Source organism: Thunnus albacares, chromosome 12, assembly GCF_914725855.1.
Source record: "Thunnus albacares chromosome 12, fThuAlb1.1, whole genome shotgun sequence".
Taxonomy (NCBI): Eukaryota; Metazoa; Chordata; class Actinopteri; order Scombriformes; family Scombridae; genus Thunnus; species Thunnus albacares.
The window spans coordinates 30,909,374-30,931,828 of record NC_058117.1 but is presented as its reverse complement, the minus strand read 5'-3'; the positions used below and the strand labels follow the sequence as shown (position 1 = coordinate 30,931,828).

General features: G+C 35.7%; 2 protein-coding genes across 2 annotated transcripts; both read left to right on the top strand.

Moving 5' to 3' along the window:
- Positions 1 to 1,047: 1,047 nt before the first annotated feature.
- On the top strand, positions 1,048 to 10,406 carry LOC122994483. The gene is made up of 5 exons (XM_044369196.1): positions 1,048 to 1,230; positions 1,323 to 1,646; positions 7,972 to 8,019; positions 9,391 to 9,687; positions 9,805 to 10,406. The coding sequence occupies exons 1-5, from the start codon at positions 1,188 to 1,190 to the stop codon at positions 10,029 to 10,031; spliced, it is 939 nt and encodes a 312-aa protein (XP_044225131.1). The 5' UTR covers positions 1,048 to 1,187; the 3' UTR covers positions 10,032 to 10,406.
- A 6,993-nt stretch (positions 10,407 to 17,399) lies between these two features.
- Positions 17,400 to 21,033, top strand: LOC122994476. Its single transcript, XM_044369186.1, has 4 exons — positions 17,400 to 17,817; positions 19,319 to 19,618; positions 19,751 to 19,825; positions 20,614 to 21,033. Exons 1-4 carry the CDS (start codon positions 17,691 to 17,693, stop codon positions 20,760 to 20,762), a joined length of 651 nt encoding a protein of 216 aa, XP_044225121.1. The 5' UTR covers positions 17,400 to 17,690; the 3' UTR covers positions 20,763 to 21,033.
- Positions 21,034 to 22,455: the final 1,422 nt, after the last annotated feature.

Genomic DNA, 22,455 nt, shown 5'->3' with positions numbered 1-22,455 from the left:
AGATCTTAATGAATCTGAGAACAGACATTTTTTAGAGCATGTGAAATTGAACTTTGATTTATAAACTGATATTCAGTAGCAGATAATATTGTGAAATTTTATTAAAGATATTGGATTATACAGAATGGTGGTAAAAAAGATTCATTCATTAGACTACAAATAGCCTCTAAATGATTGTAACTGTAACACAAATATTCAGATCAGACTAAAATGATGTATGTTACGCAAAACATTTACAGTGGAAAAACATATTTGGATTGTTTAATTAATATTAAGTCTAAATATCTTATATATATATTATCTTATATATTATTATTAGTATTTTATATATTCATATTGTATAGAGAATGTATATGTCAAATAATCGGGCTGTTTAACTGCAGGGCGCGACATGTGGAAAAATAAATGACACTAAAATAACAAAAAAAGAATGAAAAATGATGAAATTACATCCAGCTGTTTTTTCCTACAGAGGTGAAAAGTAAATAAGTACATTTACTCAGTTAATGTACTCAAGTACAGTTTTACAGTACTTGTATTTAACTTGAGTTTTTCCATTTTAAACTACTTTAAACCTCTACTACACAACACTTCAGAGGAAAATATTGTATTTTTGTTGCTGTAGTTACTTTTGAGATTAATATTTTAAATTTAAATTAAAAAAAAAGATATGGTAACTCAAAAAATACAATAAATCAGTAAAGCAGTGTGTAGTTGTGTCTCCTCATGTTGCAGATGGGTTGTTATCAGTTCCACCAAAGAGACATGTAGACGACACCTGACTTTAAACTCTTCTGAACCCTCCGGTGGCTTCGTCTCCACAAACTAAACCCTCAGAACTTTATTTCTAATTCTAGTAGAGATCACAAAGCTTCCAAAAATACCAAATCTGTCAGGATGATATTTGAGGAAATGTGTCTAAACTCAGTGTTAAAAGAGAATGTCAATGAATGCATGATACCATCAGATGATGCAGGAAATTCAATTTATTTATTAAACTGAAATGTAAAACCACACAGCAGCAGCGGCAGCCTTATCTGTCCGCCGCAGGGGCTGATGGGAGGTTTGAGGAGCTGTTAGAAACCACGACGCCCTCGTCTGATCTCACAGCTCGTCCTTGTTTGGCCTCAGCTGCATCAGAGCGCCACTTCTCCCCAGGTTCACCAGAGGAAACACCACTGCACAAAATGCTTTTCCTCCCAGCTGCTGCTCTGTGCTGTCTGTGTTCAGGTGAGTGTTTCCAGCCAATCAGGAGCCAACAAACTCAACCTTTAACAAACACTGTCACACTGACCTTCATCTGTGTGTCTGTTTCTCTACAGCGCTGGTTGCCATGGCAGCAGAGCTGATTCAGGATGATTTAACATTGACCAGGAGAGCTGGTAAAAAAGTCTCCTTCAGCTGTGGAGGAACTGACCAGTGTAGCAGTACATACCCATATGTATTCTGGTACCAGAAGAAAGACAAAGAAACATTCAGAAGGATTCTTTATATTAAAAAGAACACTGGTGACATAGGTAGAAGTTACAATCATCCTCAGCAAGATGATTTCTCACCTGTAAATAAAGAGAACGGCTGTGAGTTGAAGATCCAAACAGTTAAACGCTCACATTCAGCCACCTACTACTGCTCGTGTTGGAAAGATGGTTCCCACAGTGAGAAATGATCCCTGCAGCCTGAACAAAAACCTCCAGATGAACAGATGTCAAACAGTGTTTGTGACAGGAAGAGAGCAGTAAACCACAGCCCAGGTTCACATATTTCACCTCCATCTCAGCCAGAGTCACAAACCAACTGAGCTGAGGACTATTTTCTTGTGTTGCTGCTGTCAGTGTTTTTTTAATATTGTATTTATTTATATGTTTATTATGTATCTCAGCAGGTTGTCTGTTGTTCCACACAGTGAGAACAAAGGATGAATACAGAACACATGTATACGTCTTTCACCTTCTGCTGTAATAAAGTTCATTCCTCCCTCACAATGCTAATCTGCTCTAAATGCAAAAACTTCCTGTTGCTCCTTCACAATAAAAACCTTCTGCTCTTCCCTACACATCTGTCAGCAGATTTCATGACATAATATCACTTATGTAAATTATTGGTGTAGATTTGAGTGATTACAGAAGGGACATGTGGCTACCAATGTCAAGGTGCTGCTGAATTGTCCCTACCAACATTTTCACTGATCTCAAACATCTTTTTATTTTAAGTTGACATAATGTTAACGGTGAGATCTCTGCAGAGTTTCCAGGTTTGTGTGTTTTCTGCAAAAAGTGGGTTATTCTGATAAAGAGTGAGAAAACGTGATATGGGGGATCCTGATGATCTGGCAACCCAACTTCAAGCTGTTTTACACATTGTTGACTAGCTGCAGCTCGGCAGCAGCAGCAGCAGAGTCAGTGATGAATGAATGAGTGAATCTGAAGCGGTTAGTATTTATAGTTTAAATGTTTTAAACATAACAGAATATGAAAATGTCTTCACTGGACAAAACTAAGATCATCTGATCATTGTTTTTAAAGAAGAACCAAAGTGTCAGTAAAAATCAAGAGCAGTTATTATTGCATATGAGTCAATAAGACATGGAAATTATTTATAAGGTAAAGTAGCCAAAGCTTGTTCAACTGATCTGTTTGTGACTGTCATCATTTCATTATGAAAATCCACAGCACAGAGACACACAGACAGGTGAGCTGCAGGTTCTCAGATGAGCTCTGATGTCACAGTGAAATATCTTGCCGCAAGTCCAGGGTTTGAAAGGCAAGTCAGAAAATACATATTCAAGGTACATATTACATAACACATATTCAATAAAGTCAACATTTTGCAGTCAGGCTCTTTATGTGTGCACACATGTATGAAGATGAAAGAGAAAAGTGAGATAGAGAGTAAGTGCACATACACAACTATTTTGGCCAAACAACCCCTAAATGTTAGAGGCCAAATCTTTGATTTATGTCCCTAACTGGTTCTGGTCAGGTTTCCTGCTGTGAGCAGTGGGACCTTTGGTTTAGTCTGTCCATCAAATCAAATCACTGATACAGAGCAAAATGACTATTGTCCAGATCAGATTTCTATAAAATGTTCTTGTTCATGATCCCCTGAGTGTGAATTCTAACATTTATGGTGACCTCCTGACCTTTCCATTAGCACCTCCATCAGGACAAAAGTTCCTCTAGATGGACCATTGGGAACAATTTCATTTCAGTATGTTCACCAAAAAATATTAGAGGGTTTGGCCACAACCTGCTTTTCATTCAACAGTAAAAAACAGGTTGTTAGTTTTTACCTAACTCTGTTTTATTTTAAGTATTTTACAGATATGATTAATGAGAAATCATTTTAGTTCATTTGTGTTTTTTGAATGGGAGCCGAAGGTTGGTCTGGCTCATGTACGGTGGGATGATGCGGTCGAGGAGAGGGATGAAGGAGGTCGATTGCGTGGGGATGACTGAGGACCAAATGGAATCACAATGAGGCTGGAGCATCTAGGAACCTGGGGGTCGAGACTCAGGGTGGGGGACATATCTCGATGAGCTTTCTGCTTCATCATCCCCCTGTGGTTCCTAAAATAGGACAAGAAGAATTACTTATGCGGAAGTATTAACCCTAACAAGCATGTTAGCTTGTTAGGGTTAATACCATCCCACCATCATGCTCACCAGCATGATGGTGGGAGGAAACCAGAGTACCCGGCGGAAACCCATGCAAACACCGAAAGGACATGCAAACTCCACATAGAAAGGACCTGGGACAGCCAGTGTTTGAAGCCAGGACCTTCTTGCTGTGAGGCATAAGTGTTAAACACTGAGCCGCCGTGATGCCCATCGAGAGGGGAGAGAGGAGGAAAAAGGGGTTTGGGCGGGGAGGGCCATGAGAACTGAGACGAATGGGAGAGAACGGTGTTAGACAAGCCTATATAGGTATGCACAGATGATTGAATTAGTGAGGCGCAGCTGATTGAATTTAGTGAGAGAGAAGGGCGTGGTCTTGTTCCTGAACCTTTGTTATAATAATAACTCCATGATTTGATTTTCTTCCCACAGCAACCACTGTACTAAAGTTCCTAGCAAACATCTGTTCCATTCTATATTGACAGTGGAAGAGAAATTGAGCATTGCGGTCTCTTGTTTCCCGGAGCTGTACGATTCATCATTGTTTGTTTGCTGTGACACAAACATAACTAGCCAATAATGCTTCATTCCATAGGCTACTCGGCCAACAATGTGACATTTTTATTTTTTAATTAACATAAAGGCACATTTGTCTTACTAAATAATACACAGTGGAAACATAAAAAAATGTATATTTTATCATCCCTGTCAAGTTCACGGCCAGCCTGCAAAATAGATCTGAACTACAAAATTCAAACTTGATATGGCCACAACCAACATGATGTCTACAGTGTTCAATGACCTGCTCCCTGCCAATGACTGCTAGGGGGCTGGCAGTGAGCAGACAGTGACCAGAGCGCCTACTGCTGCTCGTGAATCTCTTGATATGAGAGTCCAGTAACTAGTAGCCTATGCATGAATGTGAACAGGTTGGTCTTTTCAGCCCTAACTCTAACCCAAACACTTCAGGCCTTCCTCCAAGCCTGTAGTAATGCTGTAGACTGTCAGCAGTATTGTAATCTCTGAAAGTGACTCATTTTGGTCACTATTACCACTAAAAAAGAAAGAAAGAAACAAACAAACAAAAAGCTTGTATATCTTGGGCCTTCAAAGTGCTCTCTGAAACTAGACCTGGGATGGTTTGAGTCAATGAAATGAGAAAATCAAAACTTTGTTGTAAGAGCTAAACCAAATACATCTTGGAAAAGGTCTCCTCTTGGAGAGTAACATATGTCAGTATGAAGATTCTACATGGCTCCTGGTGTGAAATACTGAGCTTTGAACAGTGACCTCAATGAATGTTTGAAGGCTTATAATTCAGGAACAAAATGGGCTGCAGACATGAAACCAACTGTTATAGAGAGCTCTTGACCTCTGCTACCATGTGAGTATAGTCAACAATTGGGGGTGCTGTCAAATATGGGTAAAACATGGTTAAAATTAATTTTCAACTATTTAACAATTAGATATTTAAGATCTGATTACGCAAATGTGTTTATCATCCTCTTAAACTCCTCAATGTACTCTCAATTCAGTATTTACACCTTCCAGTTCAAGGAAAAATACTAATATTTTTTCAAAAACTACAACTCCTCAGAGCTGCCCCATGCAGCTTGATACAAATCAGCACCACAGTTGTGGTTCTTCCAGGTTGCAAAGTCAGGTTATAAAATCTGGCCATAAAAAGATATATCTACTGAATTTATCAAATATCTAGCAAAGCTGAAATAGTAATTACACTGTATCTGGATGATCTAAGTTAAGAAAAAGTAACAATGTTGGTTTATTACAGATATTTTAGGTACACTGTAAGAAATAGCTGCAAAATCCACAGTAATTTGCTGTATTTCTGCACGGTTAATTGCTGTCAATATTTTTACATTATAGTACTGTGTATTAGGCCGACAAAGACAGTAATCATAGTGACACTGTAGAAATCACAGTAGTGAACACATTACTGTAGAAAATCACAATAATCATTATGTTACTGTAGAAAATTACAGTAACTATTTCGTACTGTAGAAAATCTCAGTAGCGATATGTTACCGTAGAAAATCACTGTAACCATTATGTTACTGTAAGAAATCACACCAACTGTATGTTACCGTAGAAAATCACAGTAACTATTTTAGTACTGTAGAAAATCACAGTAACCGTATGTTACTGTAGAGAATCACAGTAACCATACATTACGGTAGAAAATCACTATAATCATTATGGTACTGTAAGAAATCACAGTAACCATATGTTACTGTGGAAAACCACAATAACAATTTAAGTACTGTAGAAAATCTCTGTAGCTATATATTACTGTAGAGAATCACAGTAACCATACATTACAGAAGAAAATTACTATAATCATTATGGTACTGTAAGAAATCACAGTAACCATATGTTAAAAAATTACAGTAACTATTTTAGTATTGTAGAAAATCAAAGTAACCATTATGTTACTGTAGAAAATCACAGTAACTATTTTAGTACTGTAGAAAATCACAGTAACCATATGTTATTGTAGAAAATCACAGTAACTATTTTGGTACTGTAGAAAATCACAGTAACCATTATGTCGTTGTAGAAAATCACAGTGACTATTTTAGTACTGTAGAAAATCACAGTAACCATATGTTATTGTAGAAAATCACAGTAACTTTTTTGGTACTGTAGAAAATCACAGTAACCATTATGTCATTGTAGGAAATCACAGTGACTATTTTAGTACTGTAGAAAATCACAGTAACCATATGTTATTGTAGAAAATCACAGTGACTATTTTAGTACTGTAGAAAATCACAGTAACCATATGTTATTGTAGAAAATCACAGTGACTATTTTAGTATTGTAGAAAATCACAGTAACCATATGTTATTGTAGAAAATCACAGTGACTATTTTAGTATTGTAGAAAATCAAAGTAACCATTATGTTACGGTAGAAAATCACAGTAACTATTTTGGTACTGTAGAAAATCACAGTAACCATATGTTACGGTAGAAAATCACTGTTGGGCCTTGGCTACAACTTTGGCTATCAGCAATAATTAATGATTATCAAGATAATCATTAATTATCAAGACCACTAGCTAACATTCTCATGTTAGCTAGTGGTCTGTTAGCTAAGAGAAATCCATAGTTAACCTGACACGCCTTAATGTTACAGATATTAGCTTTATATATTCTGCCTCATAGCACATGTGAGAGCACTGTAATGTGTATTTAGCCTGTGTCACTCTCTGACTAACTCAACACTGTTATACGAGTTCACTGTGAAAACATCACCCTGTTTTTCTCATCCGTATACAGTACAGTACATGTTTTTTACAGAAATACGTCAGATCATAAAAGACTATTTTTCCAAGTTTTTTTCTTGCAAATTTGTAACTTTAATCTCCGAGAATTTCTGAGAATTTTCTCCCAAATTTAAGACTGAGTTTTTTCTCAGAATATTACCCTCCCTCCCAAAGCTCATTTTTTACCTTATGATGGCCCTAATATGCTGTTGTAGTTGTCTGCTTTAATCTTTTATGATTTTCTCTAATTTGTATTTAATTACTATATATGTACTGTCCCTGCTTTCCTTCCAAATAAACTATGTAAATGGTATTTTATAAACAGTAACACTCATTGTTCTTATTTTCTCCCTTCCTCCTTGTGTACAGTTTTAAACTTGTCTTTTTTCAAACTTGCTGCTGAATTTTAAAGCACTTTGAGCTGCATTCTGTGCATGAAAGGTGCTATATAAATGAAGTTCCTTCATTCATTCATTCATTCATTTCTGACAGAGTGACAAGGTGTGTTTGCTGCCCCCAGTGGTTGATAAGGCTTTTCTGTCAAAGCTCCAGTAGATGTATTATTATAACACACTGGCTGTTACCAACAGTAAACACAAGTTATCAACAAGGACCAAAATCTAAAGGATTCTAACTTCAAATGACAGTCTGAGGATAAAGTACAAGTCAGGAAGAGTATTTTGATTCTTATGGAGGACACTTTTTACTATTGCAGGCTACAGAGCGACTGAATTTTATATCCTGTGTTTATGTTTTTTTTTTTTTTTTTTTTTTTTTTTTTTAATTTTCACAGCTACTGATGTAAAATCATATTTTATTAAACTTACAGACAACATGTTTCAGGGAATGGACTGATTAGAGATGTAGCAGGATCCGGCCTCTCTCTATCTCAATAGGCTGAAATAAAGAGAAATACAACAAAAGAAGAGACATTTATGTTGATATGAACATTAGAGAAACACATCATGGAGATGAAATATGATACTGGTTAATAATTTGGATTTATTCGCCTCAGCTGATGCATTCAACAACAGACAGGTTTTTGTCACAGTCACATTCACTGTGGGAGGAAACTACTACCTCATCTTTGGCTCTGGAACTAAACTGTTTGTAACAGGTAAGACTAAACTTTCATTTTCCTTCAGTTGTTTTATTGCACAAGTTTTAAGTTTATTTTCTGCTGCTTGAGGATTTACACATTGATTTCCATAATAATTAGAGAATTCATTGTGCAACCATTCTATCATTAAATAAGCATCAGAAAGGAGTTTGTCTTCATATGTTTCTTGGAAGTAAAATCTTTAAACTCTTCCAAATACTCAGAGAAACTCAGCACTGATATTCTAATTTCATTCTGTATTCTCATCAGCTGCTGTTCAATGAAACTTCTTCTTTCTCTCCTGAAAGAATTTAAATTCTAGATGAATGATTGTGGAAGATTTTCCTGCTCTGATCATCTGTTGACTTTTTATACACAATCTTGAGATAATTTAAGTAAATTTGATTGATGAGCAGGATTCTTCAGTCTCATACAGATTCAGAGTTGATTTCATTAAGCTCTCAGTCTCAGTCCGTCATTTCATTTACTACATTTCAGTGGAAACTACAATCACTAATTTCATCAACATGGTCAGAAAGTACAAAGTATGAACACAGATTTAATGTCAGCAAATTAGGACTTATATATAGTATTTTATCATGGATATATTATGGTCTATGGTGTTATGGTATATATGGAGGTAAATATGTGTAAATTAGTGCTGTCTGGTGGACAAACTATGTATTACTGGATTATCTTTGTCATCTTTGTTGTGTTATTTCTGGTTATTTATCTGCAGACATGTATGTGGTGATACCAGTTTATATATATGTGTGTGTGTGTTTTTAATGTGTTTGTTTTATTTTATTTCATTATTATTTCATTCTCTTACTATATGTTTTGTTTTTTATTGTATTCTCTTTATTTGTAAATGTATTGGGACCATGCTGCATGGTGATTCTGCACTTTAAAGAAAACTGATTGATACACTTATGTATCAATATACTGTACATATGTATTGCTGTGCATATGTATAGTTTTTCAATCTCATGTATGATGAAGCATGGCATAAAGTTTAGTGATATATATCATAAAATATAGCAGACACAATTTATACCTATTTTATGATAAGGGTTAATATTCTGCATTCTACAAATGTAATTTTATTATATTTTATATGACATTGTTTTTCATGAATTATATGTAAAAATTTAAAAAATAATGAACAGAACTTTTTATTGTCATCTTTCCATTTTTTCTTGAACTTCTATCTAGATGAAGATACATATGAAAATATGCATCAGTGTAGATGATGTTTGTGGTGTATTGATGAGTAGTTTAGTGATCATGTAGTTTCCAGGATCAGACTGAATGCAGTGCAGTGCTGTAAGCTGCTGTTGACTGTGTGAATGTGTGTCTGTGCTGCTTGTTGCTGCGGTCAAACTTCAGATGAGCAGGTAGTGAAGCCCGTGGTGAGCGTGTACCCAGCAGCCCACCTGGAGGGGAAGAGCTCCCTGCTGTGTCTGGCCTCAGCCATGTCTCCTCCTCTGGTCCAGTTCTCCTGGAAAAGACAGAAGAACGGCCGGCTGGAGGATCTGAACCCTGCTGAGGGAGAGCAGCTGGAGCTCAGAGAGTCGGGACGCACTGCCTCCATCCTGCTGCTCCATCAGCAAGAGAGGAGCACATATAAATACCGCTGCTCTGTCAAGCACGAAGGGGGCACAGTGAGGGCCCAAACAGAACAAGGTAATGAAGGCTTGGTGACTGTGTTCAGCAGTGATTCAGCTTCATCTGGAGACGCTGTCAGAGAGAGCAGGGGAGCAGAGCACTGACTAATTTGTTTTTAACTTTATTCTGTTTCAGATGTTTCTACTCTTCCTCCAACAACAACAGCTCCAACAGCAACTCCAACACCAGCTCCATCAGCAGATCCACCAGCAGCTCTTGTACCGTCTCAGTACCAGGTGAAGCTGCTCTGTGTGCTGTACACAGTGCTGATAGTGAAGAGTCTGGTGTACTGCTGTGGACTCTCTCTGCTGATGATCCTCAGAAACAAGGGACCGTTCACCAACTGCACACATGCTGACTGACTGTTTTCTGCTCGCCTTTTCTCACCATCACATCTCATCAATTCATCTCATTTATCACTTTGATCAGTGTTCACAAATGTCACTTATGACGTGTTGTGGTTGGTTGTAAATTTACGGTTAAGACACAGTTGTCCTAAAACTATAAACACACAAACATGTAAATTCTGTAGAATATTGTTATCTTGATGCTTGATTTTGCTGCTTACAGTATTTTTTCTTTCTTGTTCATTTTCTTTTTAATACATTATACAGAGGGTGGCAGGTTTGTCAAAATCATTCAAAGTAACATCCTCAATAAACTGAAATATCACAGATTCTGTCATTTATAGTCATTCTTGTTTTTATTGATTTCCGTTTGGCTTCACATAACACAAATAATCAGACACAGAATCAACTATATTGGCCAAGTTTGCTGATACCCACAAGTAATTTGACTCTTGTCGTCAGTAGATCTCAGTAAACTTTCACATAGTGCTAAAAACAAGTGTACAGGAAGATACAAAGAAAATTGGAATTATGAACAATATTAATATTATTATGAATGTGGGTTTTGTTATTCAATTAATCATTTATTATAATTAAGGTGGAATATGTGACACCAACAGATGTATATGTGCATTTGTTCTTTTTCTGAATAAGGAACATTTTTTTTGCTCTGTTCATTAAAAATGAACAGGAGTTGTTTTTTTTACATACATGTGATGTTTATGTTGCTTTGTAAATATATATCACATATGTTTGTTTGTGTTTTATATTTAATAAAAATATCTTAAATAATATGATTTAAGTTGGGTTCTTAATATTAGTCATGCATTATTTATTATTATTATTAGGATGTTCAGCACCTCAATCACAGTTTCAACCATTTTATTGTCATCGATTTGTTTAAAGTGAATTGAGTGATTTATTTGTGAACTCAGTACAGACTGTGGGACCTGAGCAGACTGCAGGAGTTTGAACGTCTCCCTTTATTTAATGATGTCAGTTTCTCAGCTCTGAGTTTAGGATTTCAGCTGCTTCTCTCACACATTAATAACACAGATTAAAACTGAGACAGCGAGCGCTGAATTCATACTGAAGTTCCTGGAACCATTCTTTAACCAGAGTCGATGGTTGTAACCGTCATTGTGTTAATACAATGAAAAACCACAGTGAACAGTGTGGAGGCTGCTGAGCAGAAACCCACACGGCCCGTCTGCTGCAGGAAAGGAAGTGTTGATTCGCTGTCAACAGTTTTATATGAGTCCTAATAACCGCCGAGAACAGATTCATACCTGCTGCTGTACACTCATGAACTTCCCTCCCTCTCATTTGTCATGTGAGTCTTTTCTCTTGTTGTCTGTAAACCTTTTTTCCACTGAGCCCTCCACCCACACAGTCAAACTGAGCCCAGCCACCAACAAAGGCCACACATCTGGAGGTCTTGTCACTTTTTCTTTTTTGGAGTTTTTAGCAAAGGTGCACTTTACAGCAGGGGAGGAATGTAATAAAGTACAATTGTGAGGTATTTTACATGAGTATTTCCATTTTATGCTTCTTTGTACGTCCACTCCACTACATTTCAGAGGGAGATATTTTACTTTCTACTCCACTACATTTACTTCACAGCTATAAGTACTAGTTACTTTTCAGATTTAGATTTTAATAGTAAAGCTGATGATGTATTTTATATTTGAAGTACATTTAGATCACTTCATAGGGATTTATTTTCATTTTACATATAAGGGTTTTTTCAGTGTACAAAAAGCCACATTAAATCCCCTTTGACTCCATGTTTTAAAACAATACAACATGAAACATTTCAAGAGTGGTGAATACTTTTCAGAGGCTCTGTATATATGTATATGATCAATGTAACAGTGTGTGAGGCCAATTTACATAAAGAGTACTTTTACTTTTGATACTTTAAGTACATTTAGTGAATAATACTTCTGTAATTTTGAAAGTAAAACCATTACTTGTAAAGTAGTATTTTATACTGTATTATTGCTACATTTACTTAAGTAAACAAGTTCAATATTTCTTCCATCACTGCTTTACAGTTTACACTTGTCATTGCCGAGTGCTCATACATAAATGACAGAAGGGGCTGTTTGTCAGTATCCTCCGAATATAACACATATGAGTGTTTTCTGATCTGAACGTCGTTTGTCAACTAAACTACCTTCAGTTGTCAGAAGATCATGGGTCCAAATAAACCCAGGAACTCATGAGCCCTGCACTGCTAGAAGCAAAATAATTATTGCCTTTACTCTTATTCTTCTTTTCATTTTTACATTTTTGGCATCATTAAATATTACACTTAGGATTTCTACAGTCAATAAAAGATACTAGAAGATTTTGCTGATGTTTGCAACATTAATTTAAAAGTAAATAATAAATGTACTCAAGAAAGGCTTCAGCAGCTTTTGGGCTCAGATTTCCAATCATCCTTTGTGTAAAGTATTTGCAGAAATAACTGTCATCAGTTGGTTATCACCTCTATGTGAGGAGCTTTCTAGTGTGAAAACATTAAAGAGGTTTTTGGGAGAAAAACAACAGCATTTTCTGCTTTGACCAGCTGCTGATGTTACTTGATTATACACGTTTGAAACTTTATTGTGTTATTGTCTGACTGTTTGTGTTCTTATATTATTTGTGTATTTTCTTTTTAATACAAGTAAAGATGACTTGTTTGTCTCAGTGTGGTTTGTGTTCTGCTGCTCTGATTGATGATAACAAATGTATTTTTTTAAATGTTGCAGAGAGGAAGTGAATGTTAAAAATGTTCTTACAGTGTGAATTTAAACACTCTGCAGGTAAAAACCTCAATTTAGAAGAAGATGAAAGATTTCAGAAACACCACAATTTAAAAACTGGTTTGTTTTATTAACAAAAACAACTTCATGAGAGAAACTGATAATAAAACAAACAGCAATGATAAAGTAATACAACTACTAAATATAAAATCTATATTATTAAATAATATATATTAATTATGAAATTAGTAAATGTAATTTCATAAAATATGAATAGTGTTATTAATTTGGGTTTTGTTATTCAATGAATCATCAAGCACGAGGGGGGAACAGTGGAGGCCCAAACAGAACAAGGTAATGAAGGCTTGGTGACTGTGTTCAGCAGTGATTCAGCTTCATCTGGAGACGCTGTCAGAGAGAGCAGAGGAGCAGAGCACTGACATTTCTCACTGCAACTCCAAACATTTGACTCCTTTTGTGTTTCAGAGCTTCCAGCTCCAGCAGCCTCCTGTCCTCCAGAGAGAGAGCCAGCAGACCTGCCAGCTCTGCAGCAAGCTGACTGTAAGATCACCTGCTGCCTCTCTGCATGCTCTGACAGCTCCAATGTCCTGCTGCAGTTAGGGCTGCATATCAGTCTGTTCACTTTCTGCTCATCATTGAAGGATTTAAACATACACTCCCTGATTCTGTTAGAGTGTCCCACAGCACAACAAGTCCCACTGAGAGAGCTTTCACTTCACAGGCTGACAAATAACACCTTTTGTTGGCGCTATACTCAGTTTTAGGCCTCCAGGGTGATAGAACAAGTTTAGGGAGTATATCTTAAAGCTCCACTAATCAATAGTTTTATATTAAGAATGAATCTAATGACTAAATGAGCTTTTTAGCCTCTTTTAGCTCCTAGTTGTGGTTTTGCAGCACATTTCCTGTCTGCTTCAGTCTCAGTGTTTCCAGCAGCAGCAGCTGTTTTCTGATAAACCCACTGTACACTACCTGCCCAGCAGCAAACAGCAGACAGACCATAATATGTCAGAGAGGAGTTTGTTAGCTTGTTGTGGAGTTCTTCTGCCCCCAAGTGGTAAAAACTTCAAATCTATAGTAACCTGTGTGTTTTTAAACAGTATTTGTACTTTGCTTTTTATCCTTGAGTGATTTTAATTGTTATAAATTGTATAGTTATATTGTTTTTAATATGTTCTACAGCACGTTATACAATTGTCTCTCTGTACATACACATATATATGATATATTTACTCTTTATGCACATTTGGGGTCATGAAAACAAAAGTTTGAAGAGACTAGTAGTAGTAGAAGCAATGTGTTGTTGCAGCCACATGAGGGCAGCAGTGTAAAGGTTTTATTACTGACAGCTCAGCACAGAGCAGAGAGAGGTAATATAATATAAAGTGGAGAATGAGATGTAAACTACAGCTTTAAAGTCTAATAAAATGTTGGAACAATATAAATAATATATAATATAATGTGTAAAATATATTATAAATATTATATAATAAAAAGGGAGAGAGTTACTTTTGGTTTTGCTCCTGAAAACAGCTGAACATGTAGACTGGTGCAGGTTGTATTTGGTACCAACCTTTTATTTAATAATCATGAATTAATATTCAGTTATTTACAAATAAGCTGAATTTTCTCTTATTGTAGATTTTGTAATATTAGAATTATTATTGAATATTATACACAAATTAACATTAGAATATTAGACTTAAAACAACTCTGAAATAAAAACATAGAAGAGATAATATCATTATTAATCATAATCACTATGATTAATAATAAGAATAATAATGAAAGCTTCCAAAAATATAAAATCTGTCAGGATGAAATTTGAGGAAATGTGTCTAAACTCAGTGTTAACAGAGAGCGTCAATGAATGCATGATACCATCAGATGATGCAGGAAATTCAATTCATTTATTAAAGTGGATTAAATAAATATAAGGGGAACATTTAAAGGTTAAAATCACAGTTCAGGAGGAGCTTTGTGGATTTGTAGTTTTTTTTTATTTTCATCACATCTGTTCTACAAACAACAGAGAACAATCTGTGTTGCTAAATTCACCACCAACCTGAACGTGTTTGTGGTTCCATGAATGTTTTTGTGTTTTGTTGTGTCCCAGATTTTTGATCTGCTGCCAGATTAAAATCAAGATGAAGAAAGTGAAAGTGAAGCACACAGAGAAACAGAGACGTGGAGGAAAACATATGATTAAAAAATAAGAGTCAAATCATTTTAAAAACCAGTTGAGATAATATCAGTCCGTCTCTGCTCTCCATCACTTTCACTGTTAAACTAATATGAGTTTGTGTTTCTGCTTCTTTTAAATGCAGCTGTAATGATTGTAAATATTTGAATAGAGCTGATAAATTCTCACATTAACACCTGTGAACAATCAAACAGTGATGTGTCAGTGACATCCATCTCCATGGTAACTGTGTGCAGCCTGTTGCTCCTCCACTCAGAGGAAAACCACACAGCAGCAGCAGCAGCAGCAGCCTTATCTGTCCGCCGCAGGGGCTGATGGGAGGTTTGAGGAGCTGTTAGAAACCACGACGCCCTCGTCTGATCTCACAGCTCGTCCTTGTTTGGCCTCAGCTGCATCAGAGCGCCACTTCTCCCCAGGTTCACCAGAGGAAACACCACTGCACAAAATGCTTTTCCTCCCAGCTGCTGCTCTGTGCTGTCTGTGTTCAGGTGAGTGTTTCCAGCCAATCAGGAGCCAACAAACTCAACCTTTAACAAACACTGTCACACTGACCTTCATCTGTGTGTCTGTTTCTCTACAGCGCTGGTTGCCATGGCAGCAGAGCTGATTCAGGATGATTTAACATTGACCAGGAGAGCTGGTAAAAAAGTCTCCTTCAGCTGTGGAGGAACTGACCAGTGTAGTGATAATTATTTACTCTGGTTACAGAAGAAAGACAAAGAAACATTCACAGTTATTCTTCATATCGACAAGAGTAAAGGTGACATAACCAAAAGTCCCTACAATCATCCTCAGAAAGATGATTTCTCAGCTGTATATAAACAGAACAGCAGTGAGTTGCAGATTCAGACAGTTCAACCCTCACATTCAGCCACCTACTACTGCGCCTGTCAGAAGAAAGATACCCACAGTGAGAAATGATCCCTGCAGCCTGTACAAAAACCTCCAGATGAACAGATGTCAAACAGTGTTTGTGACAGGAAGAGAGCAGTAAACCACAGCCCAGGTTCACATATTTCACCTCCATCTCAGCCAGAGTCACTAACAAACTGAGCTGAGGACTAAATGTTTGTCTGTTGGTGTCAGGATTTTGATTTAAACATTATATTTCATTGATATTATTTATCAGCTATTTCAGCAGGTTTCCTGTTGTTCCACACAGTGAGAACAAAGGAGCAACACAGAAGCACAATGATACAACAAGATGAACACAAACAAACAAACAACAATATAACACAGATAAAAGAGACAAATAATGGAGAGATCAAAAGTGAAACTTTATTAACATTTGATTTAATAACAAAAATTGACAAAATAATAAATAGAAAAAGATGTTTGACAGAGTTGAAAGTTTGAGATGAAGATAAAAATGGTCCTCTTTGACCTGCTGCTGGAATAAAGTTCAATAATTAATGAAAACACTTCCTGTGTCTCTTTCACAATAAAAGCCTTCAGGCAGCATTCTTCACGTCACATCTTTGAGCAGATTTCAACAGATAATTTCACTTTAGTAAAAGATTCAACACAATTCTTGGATTTATGACAATTTCCCCTCAACAGAAATGTGGTAAATGTAAATGGATTTTGCTCTGTGAGCAGCTGAGACTGTCTTCACAAGAGAAACGACAGCAGACACTGTTTCTTTCTTTTAACACGACCACCATCATTTCCTAACTTTAACCACGTGTTTATTATTGTAACCATGACGACGCAGCTCCCCTCATCTTAAGGAGGAAGTCATTTTAACCCAAACCATGATCTTTACCTAAACCTAACTAAACCTTAACCACAGGTTCTGATGTTTACTGTCCATATTCTAAGACAAATGGCTCCACTACAGCATTTACTATTAGAAATTTAATCCTTTATGTGATTCAAAATGTTAAACAACAATTGATTGACAAGCAAACAAAAACTACGGCTCCTATGAAAATGTACCTGCATGGCAGCACAGGTACTAATGTCATCCTAACTTGGTTTAGTTCATAATACTCAACAAATCTCCTCAAATGTGAACTATTTAACAAAACAGTAAAGTTGCAGCCGGACAGATAAACAATGAGCTGAAACTCACTATAAAGCTCCGTAAAGCCGAGAGGAGCTGCAGAGTCACTGATAATTCTCTGTAGGTTCATCACTACGAGCCACGACCAACACATTACACACTGACACATCATGGTTATTATAAAAATATTGATTATAGCAGCTTTAAGTAATTTGCATCACTACAAATGTCACTTTGATTTTAAATGAGTTCTTAGTTGAGTTTAAATGTTGACCTGATGGTGGCGCTAGAGGAAAAGTCAGAGGATCAAAGTTATTATAATTCATCCTGAGGGGAACATGAATATTTCTACTAAATTACATGACAATCCATCCAATAGATGAAAAGATATTTCAGTCTGGACCAAACATGTCAACCTGCTGGTGGCGCTAGATTCAAAGTTAGAATCAATCAAGTCAAATAAATAATTGAATCCTCTGGGGACCGTGAACGTCTGCACAACATTTAATGAACAATCCATCCGTCCTTTGATCCACAATCAGATCCAATGGATCTGCACTTAAGTGGTGGACCGACCAACCGACTGACATTAGCATCCATATAGTCACACTGCTAATGTGGCTAAAATCACATAAAATAAGAGACAGTCATGTTGATATGAACATTAGAGAAACACATCATGGAGATGAAATATGATACTGGTTCATAATTTGGATTCGTTCACCTCAGCTGACACATTCAACAGCAGACAGGTTTTTGTCACAGTCTCATTCACTGTGGAGGAAACCTCTACTTCATCTTTGGCTCTGGAACTAAACTGTATGTAACAGGTAAGACTAAACTTTCATTTTCCTTCAGTTGTTTTATTGAACAAGTTGAAAATGTGTTTTTAGTTTTAGTTTCTGCTGCTTCAGGCTTTACATGTTAGTTTTTTCATATTTAGTAGAGAATTCTTGATGCAGCCATTCTTCCATAAAACTAATCAATAACTCCTGAAAAGAGCTTCAAATCTCACTGCACACCACAAGTTCTTCTTTATTTATGCATCACATCAAAGTTTGTTTACAGCCAAAAAGTCTGATATCAGTAATGTTACAAATAAACAGTATTTAATAATCTCACTCATTCAGCAGCAGCTCCTGTTTATTAAAAACAAGATGATATATGATGTGAAACATCATTTAATAAATGTTCCTAAATGTCATTTTAGAAGCAAATAGTGATAAATATATTGTGTGTTAAATATACAGTATATATTTGTAAATGGTAAAATGTATCTCATGATAATTGTGTGTTTATGATGATAAATATGTCTTTTAGTGGAAGATAAATTAATGCATGAAGACAAACTCATTTTAAATGTGTGATGAAGCTAAATATAATTTATAGATAAAATGTATAATTGTATATCTTAATCCATATTTAATATAAATCATATTGGTTTATGAAATCAACATGATGTCAAATATATAATGTTAAAAATATTTTAGAAAGTGTTTGATAGAAAATATAATGAATCAGATAATTTACATGTTGTAATTTAATTAAGAATATATATTATTATATTATAATTTATTTACATATCCGAACATGTTGTGGTAATTGTGTTTTATATAAAAGCTAAAACTTTTTAAAAAGTTGTTAAAAGTATTGATGTATTGTGTGTCTGATTAGAGTAAAGTATATGCTGGTAAATATACTTCATATAAACACTATAATCATTTACAAATGTAACATAAATATAATATATTTTAACCAAGTAATAAAACTATACTTTAAATTTTACTAAGACGAATGTCATCATATTATATTATATTATATTATATTATATTATATTATATTATATTAGACGTATCTGAACATGGTAGTCGTGGTGGTGGTAATATTGTTTTAAGTAAAAGATAAAACTCATTTTAAAATTATTGATTGATTTTTATTAATTAAAGTATATGTTGGTAAATATATTTTATATAAAACACTATAATCACTAGGAAATGTATTTTATATGAGGCTTTTATGTCATTATATATTTTATATTTTATAAACTCTATTATATTAGTAACTAATGTTGTGTTAAATATTGATAAAGTGGTAAATGATGTTTGAATCTTTATATATGACATATGATGAGCTTCCATGATGCTTTAGTTTGATATGATTATTGATACAGTGTCCAGTAGATGATGTTTGTGGTGTATTGATGAGTAGTTTAGTGATCATGTAGTTTCCAGGATCAGACTGAATGCAGTGCAGTGCTGTAAGCTGCTGTTGACTGTGTGAATGTGTGTCTGTGCTGCTTGTTGCTGCTGTCAAACTTCAGTTGAGCAGGTAGTGAAGCCCGTGGTGAGCGTGTACCCAGCAGCCCACCTGGAGGGGAAGAGCTCCCTGCTGTGTCTGGCCTCAGCCATGTCTCCTCCTCTGGTCCAGTTCTCCTGGAAAAGACAGAAGAAGAACGGCACGCTGGAGGATCTGCCCCCTGCTGAGGGAGAGCAGCTGGAACTCAGAGAGCCGGGACGCACCGTCGCCATCCTGCTGCTCAATCAGCAAGAGAACAGCACATATAAATACCACTGCTCCGTCAAGCACGAGGGGGGAACAGTGAGGGACCAAACAGAACAAGGTAATGAAGGCTTGGTGACTGTGTTCAGCAGTGATTCAGCTTCATCTGGAGACACTGTCAGAGAGAGCAGAGGAGCAGAGCACTGACATTTCTCACTGCAACTCCAAACATTTGACTCCTTTTGTGTTTCAGAGCTTCCAGCTCCAGCAGCCTCCTGTCCTCCAGAGAGAGAGCCAGCAGACCTGCCAGCTCTGCAGCAAGCTGACTGTAAGATCACCTGCTGCCTCTCTGCATGCTCTGACAGCTCCAATGTCCTGCTGCAGTTAGGGCTGCATATCAGTCTGTTCACTTTCTGCTCATCATTGAAGGATTTAAACATACACTCCCTGATTCTGTTAGAGTGTCCCACAGCACAACAAGTCCTAATGACTAAATGAGCTTTTTAGCCTCTTTTAGCTCCTAGTTGTGGTTTTGCAGCACATTTCCTGTCTGCTTCAGTCTCAGTGTTTCCAGCAGCAGCAGCTGTTTTCTGATAAACCCACTGTACACTAGCTGCCCAGCAGCAAACAGCAGACAGACCATAATATGTCAGAGAGGAGTTTGTTAGTTTGTTGTGGAGTTCTTCTGCCCCCAAGTGATAAAAACTTCAAATCTATAGTAACCTGTGTGTTTTTAAACAGTATTTGGACTTTGCTTTTTATGCTTGAGTGATTTTAATTGTTATAAATTGTAGTTAGTTGTGGATTCAAAAGTTATTTTAAGTTGAAAACAGGAAATCAAATCCTGTTTCGGGCCCCTAAAAAGCTGGGTCCGGCCCTGACTTGTTGTATTTAATAAGGGCCTTTGAGCTGTCAGTCAAACTGTAGTCGACCCCTGTCTTCATGTAAAGCTGGTCGTCCCGTCTGGAAAAATCCAAGTTCTACTGAAGAAAATGTGATGATATTGTGATGAAATGTCCACAGTTGAACAGACTGAAACAGTGTGGAGAGAAGACTGACCTGTGTGTGTGTGTGTGTGTGTGTGTGTGTGTGTGTGTGTGTGTGTGTGTGTGTCAGTGTCCTTCCAGTCTCAGTACCAGGTGAAGCTGCTCTGTGTGCTGTACACAGTGCTGATAGTGAAGAGTCTGGTGTACTGCTGTGGACTCTCTCTGCTGATGATCCTCAGAAACAAGGGACCGTCCACCAACTGCACACATGCTGACTGACTGTTTTCTGCTCACCTTTTCTCACCATCACATCTCATCAATTCATCTCATTTATCACTTTGATCAGTGTTCACAAATGTCACTTATGACGTGTTGTGCTTCGTTTTACTTTTTCTCTCTTTATGCACAAGTTAGATACAGTTGTGCTAAATATATAAATACATATATACACATATATATTTACCAATTAAACCTTAACAGTTACTTTTTTATCTCAGGTTTGTTTTGTTTCCTACTTTTAATGTTGACTTTTATTGTACAAAAAATAAAAATAAACATAGAAAATATAATTTAGTTTTTAGTATTTTTCAAACCTTTATTACATTTATTATTTTGTGTTTAATACATTCTGCAAAGTTAGATTTGTCTTTTTAATTCATAACTTTGATATTCTTAATAAACTGTAACATCACAGTGTCTGTGTTTTATGAAGTTCTTTGGTATTTGTTGATTTTCCTTCAAAATAGGGTTCAAATTTGTGTCTCTGAACTGATTTTAATGTGTTATGCCCCCAAAAATACAGTATATTTGCAAATAACACCTGAACAGTTACTAATTATATAATTTTATTGCAGTGTTATAATGCTCTAGTTTATTCCCAATCAACAGTAACTTCTCAATGAACAATGAAAAACATATAATTAAATAAGAACTATGGTTAAATATTTTACAGCTTTAATTTTTTATTTAGTTGATTATCTTGTTGTTGTAACTTATCATACAATTGTCATTTTTAAATGTGATAATTTTGATAATCTGTCTAGTTATTTGCAAATTGGTTGAATTTTCTTTTATTATAGATTTTCTAATATTAGAATTACATTTGAATATATTTAACTAAAATGGAAGGAGTCTCTGTCTGTCTGTATGTATGTGTGTCCTTCGATTTTCTCTACAACAGTTCATCCGATCGACTTCACACTTGTCTGGTGTTTTGCTGAGGACACAATGAAGTGCAGCGTCGAGTGTGAAGTTGTTTGGATGAGCGGTTCTCGAGAAATCTGCAAGCAGCAACACCAGAGGCCAAAAAAAATAAAGATCTTAATGAATCTGAAAACAGACATTTTTTAAAACCTTTTTTTAGTTAAAAGCACGTGAAATTGAACTTTGATTTATAAACTGATATTCAGTAGCAGATAATATTGTGAAATTTTATTAAAGATATTGGATTATACAGAATGGCAGTAAAAAAGATTCATTCATTAGACTACAAATAGCCTCTAAATGATTGTAACTGTAACACAAATATTCAGATCAGACTAAAATGATGTATGTTACGCAAAATATTTACAGTGGAAAAACATATTTGGATCATATTTAAGTAATATTTAGTCTAAATATCTTATATATTTTATTTTATATATGCATATTGTATATAGAACGCAACATGTGGAAAAATAAATGACACTAAAATAACAAAAAAAAAAAAGAAAAATGATGAAATTACATCCAGCTGTTTTTTCCTACAGAGGTGAAAAGTAAATAAGTACATTTACTCAGTTAATGTACTCAAGTACAGTTTTACAGTACTTGTATTTAACTTGAGTTTTTCCATTTCAAACTACTTTAAACCTCTACTACACAACACTTCAGAGGAAAATATTGTATTTTTGTTGCTGTACTTACTTTTGAGATTAATGTTTTAAATTTAGATTAAAAAAAAAAAAAGATATAGTAACTTAAAAAATACAAT

Coding starts and splice junctions, on each gene's coding strand:
- LOC122994483 (XM_044369196.1), top strand. CDS start 1,188: ATGCTTTTCCTCCCAGCTGCTGCTCTGTGCTGTCTGTGTTCAG. Junction 1,231..1,322: donor TCTGTGCTGTCTGTGTTCAG/GTGAGTGTTTCC, acceptor GTTTCTCTACAG/CGCTGGTTGCCATGGCAGCA. Junction 1,647..7,971: donor CTGCTCGTGTTGGAAAGATG/GTTCCCACAGTG, acceptor TCACTGTGGGAG/GAAACTACTACCTCATCTTT.
- LOC122994476 (XM_044369186.1), top strand. CDS start 17,691: ATGATACTGGTTCATAATTTGGATTCGTTCACCTCAGCTGACACATTC. Junction 17,818..19,318: donor TTTGGCTCTGGAACTAAACT/GTATGTAACAGG, acceptor GTCAAACTTCAG/TTGAGCAGGTAGTGAAGCCC. Junction 19,826..20,613: donor AGCTCTGCAGCAAGCTGACT/GTAAGATCACCT, acceptor TGTGTGTGTCAG/TGTCCTTCCAGTCTCAGTAC.